Raw genomic sequence first — 11,437 nt, forward strand, 5'->3', positions numbered from 1 at the left:
ACTGCCATACTTTCTTTAAGATGGAATATGAATATATTTATTTATTAGGATGCTCAAGAATGAACAACACATCAGTACTCTCCTCATGTGACAAAGAGTCTGACCTACATTGTGGCGGGATATGGGTGAGGGCGCCAGAGCTGGTGCTAAGTGGCCACTAAAGAAATTCCATTCTCCTGGAATCCATCATCTCTCTGTAGGTTCCAGCCAGGTCTCCGTGATTTCCCCAGAATCCCTCACTGTAGCACCAGATGACACTTTCTCCCTTGCCACTCCTGACTTTTCAAGATCCAGGTAGACTGTCTCCTGACGCCCATTCACCCAGGTTGTCTTTGGAGTCCTGCAGCTATGCTGCTGCTCTGTCACCCTCAGGGCATGGGCGGACCAAGAATTTAACATCACATTACCCAAAGTACACAGGAATACATTAGTAAATACACTTGGACATAAGCCCAACAATCTCATAGAACACATGCTTCCTCCCCAAATGACACAATCTTAAGGGAAGAGAAGGTGAGAGAAGGACATCATGGTAACAAGTATGGAAAGTCTGTATGCCAGGCATAAGAGACTCTAAGTCAAAGTGGCCAATGTCCACTCCATCCTGTCCTGCACATGTGGGAGTGAGTGGATGAAAGCCATACCAGATGGCTCTCCTGGCTCAGGCAGGTTGCTGCTGGCTCTTCCTGCCTTTGGTGCCACTACTCTGCTGTTTGTTTTGGGCATTGGTTCATTTTTCAAAAGGGAAGATAAAAGAATTGGCAGAGAGGGTGGAAGAGATGGGGAAAAGCAACCCTGTGAAACAAAGCAAACACAGTACAAAAATCCAAAAAACAGATTTAGTACAATATTTTATAATAGAAAGTCGCTGACCACATGCTAAGACAGACAATATGATACACAAACTGGTAGTGGGACTGGTGGGGAGAGCAGGGCAGAGGCCATAGGCTTAGACTAGGAGCCTTTCAATGGACTGCTGAATGGACTGGATCTGCTGCTTCAGTTGAGAGCCTTCTTTGATGGTGACGGAACAGGCAATGACAGGCCTGGAGACCCCGCAGGCCCGCCCCAGGGCCTGCTTGGAACGCACAAACACATAGGGCACATTCTTGTCTTCACACAGCAGTGGGAGGTGCAGGATGATCTCTAGAGGTTCAGCATCTGCAGCCATCACAATGAACTCAGAGATGCCTCTGTTGAGGGTTTTGGTGGCTGTGGAGACAAAGACATGGGCCAATAGGTGATATGGGGCTTGGGCAATGCAGCCCCAATAAAGCCATTTCCAGGAAAAATAATAAGAGGCGCAAGAAAACTTGGCTTAAGCACAAGCAATTCTCTGTCCTGGAGCAGCCCTAGGATATGACAAAGTCAAACACCAATTAGTCACCTTCAACACTTTGTTTTGAAACCTTCCACCCTGAATGTTAACACTTCTTTCTTCGCCTCTGCTACCTTGTTCAAATGGTTATCATCTCCTACTTGGTCGAAGGCAACAGCTTCCTATGAAACCCCACCAACACAAAGCATAGTAGTGCTTTTTCTATTGTTCTTGGGTTTTCTGCACTGGGGATTGAACCTAGGGACGCTTAACCACAGAGCCACATTCCCAGGTTTAAAAAAACTTTTTTTAACTAGCTGGGCATGTTGGTGATAAGGCAGGAGGATCATTGAGTTCAAAGTCAGCCTCAGCAAAAACGAGGCACTAAGCAAGTCGGTGAGACCCTGTCTCTAAATAAAATACAAAATAGGGCTGGGGATGTGGCTCAGTGATCAAGTGCCCCTGAGTTCAATCCTCGGTACCAAAACAAAACAAACAAAACCAAAACCAAACCAAACCAAACCAAAACATAAACCTTTATTTTACTTAGGGCCCTGTTAAGTTGCTGAGGTTGGCTTTGAACTTGTAATCCTCCTGCCTCAGTTTCCTGAGTTTCTGGAATTATAAGAGTATTCCACCTCGGCTACAGTATAAAGCTTCTGTCTGCCACCAAGGCTTCAGTTCTCTACTCAAATTTCACCTCAGAAAAACCTCCCCAAAATATTTCATCTGAAGAGACATCTTCCCCAACCCTATTTTATTTTGTTTTCCAGCATCTTTACCTCCACTGGAATGTAAGACCCAAAGCAGGGACTTAGTCTTGATTACCGCTGCACTGTCAGCATATAGACATGTGCCTGGCACAGAGCAGGCAATTAAACATGGAAGAATGAATAGTTGAAAACGAAGCAGAAGACCAGGAAATTATTGTCCCTCCCTTCCTGAACCCTAGTAAGGGATTCTGAACTGAGCATCTCATTTAGGAACCCACCTGTCCTGGCACCTCTAGGTTCAGCACCATGAAAGGTACAGCAGGAGAAATCAAGATGGTCCTATATGAATCCTCATTTACAGGAAGAGCAAGAACTCATGCCCCTGCCCAGCCAAGCTGACCCAAGCCCAGCAAGTGAAAAAAGAGACCTCCCAAGAGAGCCAGTGGGCTCTCCCTAGCCATTACAACACCAAGTTCTGCAGTCACTACAGTGTGAAAAGCCAAGCTGAAAAGAGCACCATGACCACAAAAATCCATGAATGGTTTGCTTTGTTTTTTCAGCAACACGGGTGAGTGCATCTCATGGTAATCCTAAATCTCCCAACATAGGCCCAAACACCTGATGTCTCCATATCTCCAGAAACAAAGAAACTCTACCCAAGCAAACTACTTGCCATCAGACACTAAAAAGCATTAATATCCCTTTCCTTCTGATGGCTCCAGAGAGACACAAAGTTAATACCTTTCAAATGGTTCTGCACAAGTAGACAAACAAAATGCTTTATGTGTTAAGAGAGAAAGAAGGAGCGAAGTGTGGTGGTACATTCCTGTACCGCCAGTACATTCAAGTTCCCCAGCTACTTGGGAGGCCGAGGCAGAAGAACTGTTAAGGTCTGGGCAACGTAGCAAGTTTCAAAGTGAAAAATTAAAAAGGGATAGGACATATCTCAGTGGCAGAGAGAGCCTACCCAGCACGCATGAAGCCCTGGAGCTCAATTCCCAGTGTCACAAAAAAAAAAAAAAAAAAAAAAAGGCGTATTAGCCTTTTTCATCTAATGTTGAAATGCTGCTGCGCTCAAGCCTTCCCACATCCAATCAAGAATATCCAGGGCATGGTGGTACGTGCCTATAGTCCCAGCTATTTGGGAGGCTGAGGAGAATGCTCAGCCGTTAGGTCCAGGAGTTTGAAGTCAGTGTTGGCAACACAGAAGGGGAAAGAAAAAAAGTGAGGGGGGTGTTTCTGGCCCTCCTCACAAATTAGAAATCTAGAGTAGAGTCCCTAGGAGACAGGTGCCTTCTTCATCCCCTCAGCAGCACCCTGCAGTACCTTACCCTCATTGGCTCCTTTCCGAAGCTGCTTGTAGTTACATGACTGCTGAACAAGGTCCAGTAGTTTCTTGGTGAGGTGGGCATCTGCAAGGGGATAGGCCTTCGGATTTACATCAGCCTCAGTCTGCAGGGGAAAATACCAGTTACAAAATACTAATCAGTTGAGAGACAGAGGTGATCAGTTTGCTTCCCTACTCCCCACCTGCAAACACACACATTTAATGTATGTCCACCAGCCTGCCCACTCTCAGCTTAGAAAAACTGTACTAGTAAGGCTAAAATGGAAGATAAGCAATTACATAGCCCAATTATGTATACTAAAACTTATATATTTTTATTTGCTTCTTTTTAGCCTAATGCCTAGTTATATTAGAGCAAATGGGTTATAAAAAAGGTCTCCTATGGTTCAGCAGCCACTTGACTTTCATGGAATAATCTTTAAATATGGATTTCCATATCCATACCCCAAATTTACTAAATCAAAATTAAGATATAATTTACAGTAAACACAGCACAAACTTCTCTCTCCATTCCCCAATTCTATAAGAAAATCTCATTCAGTCCACAGCAAGAATCCTGGTTCTCAGTACATCAGTATTTCCTTGCTTATTCTACCCTACAATACACACAAAATGGTTTATTCAAAAGTTACTTCAATTCATTTTCTCCTTGAGGTTATCAATTTGATATACAATTATTTGTATTGTTTTTTAAGTATTTTTAAATTTTCTTTTTCTTTTCTCTTTTGGTACCAGGGATTGAACACAAGGTTGCTCTACCCAGGAGGAATGGGTACAAGGCTCCTCAGGAACCATTCTGAGGTGTGCTCCAAACTGTCCCCAGAGGGTCTCAGGGGGATTGAGTCTTCTCTCCTTATGGCAATCTGTTCACTAACAGTTCCACCGGCTTGCCTCTTTCAAAGTACAATCTTCGAACAATCTTAAGCTTGGAGATCTTAACTGGCTTTACTAGTGATTCTGGAATCAGGTAACACTTCATTCCATAAAAAAAGTAAATGCTAAATGCTATGTGAGACAGTGTTTCAGATTCCCGTGGTAACAATATTCCTGTATCAAATGGTAGATCTGACATGAACAATAGTGGCATAGTGACTAAAAAGATAAAGAACACTTAATTACTTCAACTCCATTATTACTCATGACATTTTGACCAGCCATTGTAAAGTCCTAGTACTGTGCATTACTCCTGTGTGGTATTGCTGGTGTAAACAAATCTGTGCTGCTAGATGTATACAAGTACAGCATAATTATGTACAGTACACTTGACAAGAAAAGACTAAGTTACTGGTTTTGGGATCCCCCACCCCCCCAGGGCTGGGAGTTGAACCCAGGGCTTCAACCCCACTGGGCAAGAACTCCACCACTGAGCCACATCCCCAGCCCAGTAACTGTTTTTTATATTTACCATACTTTACTTTCTAGTATTGAGTGCACTCCTGCTTATAAGAAAACGTTTACTGTAAAACGGGCAGCCCACTTATGCCAGCAGCATCCTTTGTGCATCTCTAGTTTACTGCATCACCTGAGTGCATCAATAGGCCACATGAGTGACAGACCTATTAACATCTTGATCTGTGTACACATTATAATGTTCACACAACCACAGAATCTGCTATCAACACAATTCTCAGAACGTATCCCTGTCCTTAAATGATGCATGACTGCACTCACTCACTACACACCAACCATCAGGGTGGGTGCTTAAGCAGAATTACCAAACTTCATCTCAACATACTTATGCATTGTTATGTCGATTTTACCGGTAAGGAAAACTGCAGCAAAGCTCAACCTGGAACCAGGGGCTTCCAAAACTTTTCAAAGAACTGAGTTAAGACGGGTACCGGTTTAAAAGCTTAAAATTCGAGATTCTGCCATACACTAGTTTTACACGGCGTGCGGTGGGAGAAAAGACGAGAAGGTAATCCCGAAGGGATTCAAACCTGGTTGGACTAAACCCTCACTATGAAATAAAAGTGCTTTGCAAAAGTCTTCCCTTCTTACCACGTGCCAACCCAAAGTAATTCCACCATAACACAAGAACTGGAACTCTCGCTGGATGACAAGTTGGAGACCGCCAAGTGTTAACTGCCACTTGTGGCGCCACCACCAACTCTGAGACCACGGTCTGGCAGGAAGAGCTTTCCTGCGCTCCAGACCACTCCACATTCCCCCAGGCTCGCGAACGCACGTCCCCGGCACGTGTTAAGTCGCCACCAGGTACAGACCCATGGAGACCCTCCCCGCCCGAACACCAGCAGTAGGAAAAAAGAGTGGATGAGAGGTTGATCCGAATTTAGGGATCCACATCATCCTCGCAAGAAATAAATAAGTAATAATCGGAAGTAAGAGAAATAAAACAATGGGGCCAGGTTCCATCAATTTTCTACCGTATCTCCCACGTGGGCTGAGCTCACCCCAGGCAGGGCCATGCCCTCTCCTCGGCTCACCGCAGGCCTTCGGCCTCGCAAAAAGACTGCAGCAAGGCGGTCCCGACCGCAGCGGCTCGGTCCTTGCGGCTTCCGGAGTTGGGACCTTGGGCCGACTGCTGGGACCCCCGCGGCGGCCGGAGCTCCTACCCGGGCCAGGGGGCCCGGGCCCAGCGGCTGAGCCCGAGGCTCGTCCCAAGCCTCCCCAACACAGCGAGTGACCCGAAGCCCGAGTCCCCGGCTTCCAGGTCCTGCGGCCCGTCTCATGCACTCACCATGGCTGCGGTCCCGCTTGGTTCGCCACTCTCCAACAGCAGACGACCTCAGACTACAGGGAAAGCCACACAGATGGAGGAGCGGAAATGGCCGGGCGCGCGGCAGGAAGCGGAAGTGACGTCACAACGACCCGGCGGTCTCGCCGCCAGGGGGCGCCGTGGCGCGAACTGCTTGCGACTGGAAGAGCGGATGTATTTTGTCTTAGCGCTCTACTGTAAATTATTGGCAGGAACTATACACCAGACGTTCAGAAAGTAGCACGCGAAACGAAGGGGTTCGATGGTGTCATCGTTCCATTGCCAGTTCATTTTACATTTTTGGTGCTAGGCATTGAACCCAGGGGCGCTTTACCACTGAGCCACATCCCCAGCCCATTTATTTATTTAAAAAAAATTTTTTAGTTGTAGATGGACACGATACCTTTATTTTACTTATTTATTTATTTCTTGATACCAGGGATTGAACCCAAGGGCACTTAACTACTGAGCCACATCCTCAGCACTTCTTGTATTTTATTTAGAGACAGAGTCTCACTGAGTTGATTAGGGCCTCGCTAAGTTGCTGAGGCTGGCTTTGAACTTGCAATCCTTCTGCGTCAGCATCCCGAACTGCTGGGGTTACAGGCCTGTGCGACCACGCCCGGCATATTATTTTTATGTGGTGCTGAGGATAGAACCTAGTGCCCCACACATTCTAGGCAAGCACTCTACCATTGCGCTCCAACCGCAGCCCCTATATTATTTTGAGGCAAATTGCTTAGGATCCTGCTGAGTTGCCCAGGCTGCGCTCTAACTTGCGGATCCTCCAGCTTCAGCCTTCTGAGTCTGAAATTACAGGCGAGACCCACCATACCCAACTTGCCAGTACATTTTTAAAAAATTGCATTCCTATGCTTTTAAAAGCATCTTTCTGACTTCACACTGGTGAGGGAAGATAATTATAGGTAATCCTAAGTGTTCTCTTCATCTTCATATATCCCTTGTCAACGTTTCTGGAGGGGAATGAAGTTGGAATCCATTGAGTAGGAAATTCAGGAGGAAAAGCAGTTTGTGGGTTGGTGGGTAAGGGTTGAGTTACTGTAAGGTTCTTTGTTGTTATCTGCCCACATGACCTGGAGGACTTTCCTTCTGGTCAGCATCTTGCTCTGTGCTTGCTCCATGCTGCAGTATGGTCCATCCTCATCTCTCTCCAATCCGATGCCATACACACATCTTGGGACCATTTGGAACTAGTCAAAACTAGACTATTTGGGGGCTAATTCCAGTTAATTCCTTTGGAAATGTGGAAGTTGAGAACTGGCAAGACCCTTAGAAATTATGCAACTCAACATTATCTTTACAGCTAGGAAAGCTGAGGTCCAGAAAAAAAGAAGTTTGCCTATGGTCACAGAGTAAGACAATGGCAGCGCCAAAACTGAACCCTGAGATTTTTGGCTACTCTCTTGTTTTACTTCAACCACATCTTGTTGCTCTACCTGAGATATGCTGAGGCAACAGGACTGCAGAAAGAGTTTGTGCTGGCTCCAAGTTCAAAGTTTGATTACCTCAGAGGTCCCCTCATCAAACTTTACCTCTTGCAAATCTGGTATGATTTGTCAAAGGAAAAAAAAAAAACTGTCCTCGGAGGGCTTTAGCGGGAAGCAGAACCTGTGATCCAGACTTTGCTCCTTGCTTCTGTTGGATCTTTTTTTTTTTTTTGACTCCATATTATTTGGACCTATCAGCTACTACTGTTGAGGAATTAAATTTATTATTCCAATTTTTAGCCATACATATGTTCTTATTGTTTACTTCGTAGATGTCCTTTATAACAATTTATGACTATTATTTGATCTACCTGACATCTTGAACTATAATGTCCCAGATCTCCCTAGCAGTGAATGATAGGGATATTTTTATGACCTTGAGTAATGAGACAGTGCAGTTTACCTAATTGTCTAATTAATTCTGCTTCCCAACTATATTATAACTCAAACTCCATGTTTTCTCAGAATCATCTTATCCTTTTATCTTACTGTTTCTCTAGCTAGTAAGTTAATAAATGCTGATATATGTTCAGGATCGTTTTGTTTTAGAAATTTACCTTACCAATGTGCTTAAAACTTGATGTGCCAGGTGCAATGGTGCACACCTGTATTCTCAATGACTCAGGAGGCTGAGGCAGGAGGATCACAAGTTTAAGGCCAGGCTCACCAATTTAACAAAACCTTGTTTCAAACTAAAAAATAAAAAAAAATAAAGAGGGGCTGGGGATATAGTTCAGTTGGTAGAGTGCTTGCCTTGCAAGCACAAGGCCCTAGGTTCAATCCCCAGCACTGCAAATAAATAAATAAATAAATAATAATAAAAAAAAAATACAGAGGGTTGGGGACAGCCAGGCACAGTGCTGCATGCCTGTAATTCCAGCAATGTGGGATCTCAAGTTTGAGGCCAGCCTTGGCAACTTAACAAGATCCTCAGTGACTTAGCAAGACCCTGTCTCAAAATAAAAACAGGGCTGGGGATGTAGCTCACTGGTAGAGTTCCCCTGGGTTCAATCCTCAGTACAAAAAAACAGAAACAAAAATACCCTAAATTCTTGCCATGCCTTTCTCGGCCCCTCTCCAGTGTCTCCCCTGGGCTTCATGTTACATCCCCACTCACCTTCTTTTGCCAATTTTTCCAACCCCATCAATCACTCTCTGTTGGGACAGTGCTATGATCTGAAAATGATTTGTCTCCCTTCCCACCAACTCAGACAGACATTTAATCCCCAGTCTCACATGTATTAATAATATTAAGAGTATGGAACTTAATCCACTTTGGTGTTTAGAGGTGGGGCCTTTGGGAAGTGATTAGGATTAGATAAGGCCATTAAGATGGAGCCCCCATACTGAATCCTTGAGGATTTTTAAGAAGAGAGAGAAAAACAGACACCATATATACACATGTGTGCTCCCTGTGTCATGCCATGTGATGCTTTGTGCCACCTTGGGACTCCACCAGAAAGAAGGCATAACTAGATAAGGCCTCTTGACTTTGCACTCCAGAACCATGAGCCAAAATAAATCTTTTTTCTTTGTAAAGTAGCCTGCCTCAGGTATCTCACTACAATAACATAAAACATATTAATACAGCTAGGCATGCAGCATTCCTGTAATCCCAGCACTTTGGGAGGCTGAGGTAGGATTGCAAGTTCAAGGCCAACCTGGACAATTTAGCAAGACCTTGACTCAAAATAAAAAGTAAAATGGGGGCTGGGGACATAGCTCTGTTGATAGAGTGCTTGCCTTGCAAGCACAAGGCCCTGGGTTCAATCCCCAGTACTGCAAAAAAATAAAAAATAAAAAGTAAAATCGGCTGGTGATTGGTAATGTAGCTCAGGAGTTTAACCTCCAGTACTACTTTAAAAAAAAGAAGAAGGAAAAAAAAAAAAAAAAAAAAAACAGCCCAACAGACTAATATAGAGGGATTTGTTCCACTGTGCTGCTGAGATAAATCCTGTTTAATACCTCTTCATTGAAAACTCCCTGATCACCTTAACCAGGTAATTGCCCCTGTTGTAGGGGAGCCATCGTCATCTACGCTTGCTCTTTGTGGCATTTATTGACTTTATCTTTCTTCCATGTCTATCTTCACAATCACTCTGAGAGCTCCAGGAGAACAGAACCTGCAGCTGCCTTGGATCCTTTGGATACTTGTCTTCCAGTACCATGCCTGGCCCAAAGGAGATGCTCATTTCACTTAGGGTTCTTTTGTGGCAAGCAACCAATAGGAGTTGGGGGGAAGACTCTGGGGGGGCTTTGAGGCTCCAGGGGGAACTGAACCAGCCCAGGTCTTCATGCACTGTCAGTGTCCTCCAGCCAAGGCCACTAGGAGCACTCCTGGGAGGACACACACCTTGGGTTAGATGGGACTTATTATAAGATGGGACTTATTATAGATGGGACTTATAACAGATGGTGTTAGATGGGACTTATTATAAGATGTTGGCTTGTATTGGGTGCTTTGGGGGAGGGTTCAAAGAAGAGGCATTTGCTTTAGATTAGATGCTGTCAGAAAGTATGTGTTTTTCTATGATTGAACATCTTAGTCTTATCTTCAAAGTGGAAGGAATGGAATGAGACTAAAACGTATTCAGCCAAAAAGTAGCAATCACTCCTATTAATCAGGATAAAGGGATGTTTGTACATTTTTGTAGTTTGGACAATGTTCAGGGTTTTTGTTTGTGTTCAGACTTGTTTAGGGAGTGGTCTTGGTTGTATCTTATCTAATTAGAGTGGCCTTATCTAATGGTGTTCTGTGAAATTGTTTATGTGCAACAGGGGAACACCAGTTGTCAGCGTCAGGGAAACTCCTGGCAACATCAAGGTCTCATTGACAGAGCTGGACTAGTTCCTGGTTGCCATGGGTTGCTGTTCTTTATCTCCCAAGTCTCTAGAGAAATCTCTAGAGCCCTGGCAGACTTATCTCACACCAAACATATCTCACACCTCCATTCCTTGTCTGACCTGGGTCTATGAGAGAGTAATGGTGTAAGCTGGGCTGACCCTCAACCTGGATACATGGTGTTGGCATAGTGAATTCTTAAAAAACCGAAATACTTCCAGCTGGTTGATAAATAGGTGTTGCCCTCTGGGACTCCAGGGATCACTTAAAATCCAGTCACTAAAGGGTTAAGTCCTGGCTCATTCTAATAGACTGATGTCCCGTTGGAGACAATCTTCAGAATAGCATCTATTCTTTCACTCACTCTGATCCTGGGATGGAAAAATAATTTCCCAACATGAAATCAGGATACTGTGAGCAAAGAGGAAGAGATACTTACTGAGTGGTCAAAAAAAGAATATATGAAAAAAAAATATATGTATTCCATACAATGTTCATTACATGTTTGAAAACAATAGACAGAAGGACAAGTGGATCAAAGTATCTAATGGGAAGAAAGAAATCAAGCACACCATAGGCTACATCACCTCATCATACGTGGGGGAAGTTAATCTCTTCACTCTTTCTGTTATCTCTTTTCTTTTAGTGGTGTTAGGCCTTTATGCCAAAATAACTCCATTTTGAAAATCAGAACTTGCCCACTCAGGCATGACCTTCCTAGTAGGCCCAACCACAAAGAGTCCCTAACTACCAAAACCACAGCAAAGAAGCCAAATGACAATCACAGGGTTATTTTTAAACTATTCCATCATACATGACTATGTAGTTAAGAAGTTTTTTTCCCAGCAGGCTGCCGCACCTTGTAGAGGTTTACCTCTGACTCTCTCTGTCAATAAATCTTTGCTTGATCACAGAGATTGTCTCTTGTGGATATTTGTGCCAGTTACCCTAACAAGCGGTACTGGGGATCAAACCCAGAAGGACTTAAC

The 11,437-nt window shown here is 44.2% G+C and overlaps 1 protein-coding gene across 1 annotated transcript; it reads right to left on the reverse strand.

Moving 5' to 3' along the window:
- Window positions 1-833: 833 nt before the first annotated feature.
- On the reverse strand, window positions 834-6,201 carry SNU13 (small nuclear ribonucleoprotein 13). The gene is made up of 3 exons (XM_079140011.1): window positions 6,081-6,201; window positions 3,363-3,483; window positions 834-1,212 (listed from the first exon to the last, which is right to left on the reverse strand). Exons 1-3 carry the CDS (start codon window positions 6,081-6,083, stop codon window positions 950-952), a joined length of 387 nt encoding a protein of 128 aa, XP_078996137.1. The 5' UTR covers window positions 6,084-6,201; the 3' UTR covers window positions 834-949.
- Between the last annotated feature and the right edge of the window lie 5,236 nt (window positions 6,202-11,437).

The sequence above is a fragment of the Sciurus vulgaris genome, assembly GCF_902686455.1.
Source record: "Sciurus vulgaris genome assembly, chromosome: 5".
Lineage (NCBI taxonomy): Eukaryota > Metazoa > Chordata > Mammalia > Rodentia > Sciuridae > Sciurus > Sciurus vulgaris.

What these genes read in the sequence shown, in the direction of transcription:
- SNU13 (XM_079140011.1), bottom strand. An exon ending in TCGGAAAGGAGCCAATGAGG is followed by an intron (nt 1,213 to 3,362) that starts GTAAGGTACTGC and finishes TTGTCTCCACAG; the next exon opens with CCACCAAAACCCTCAACAGA.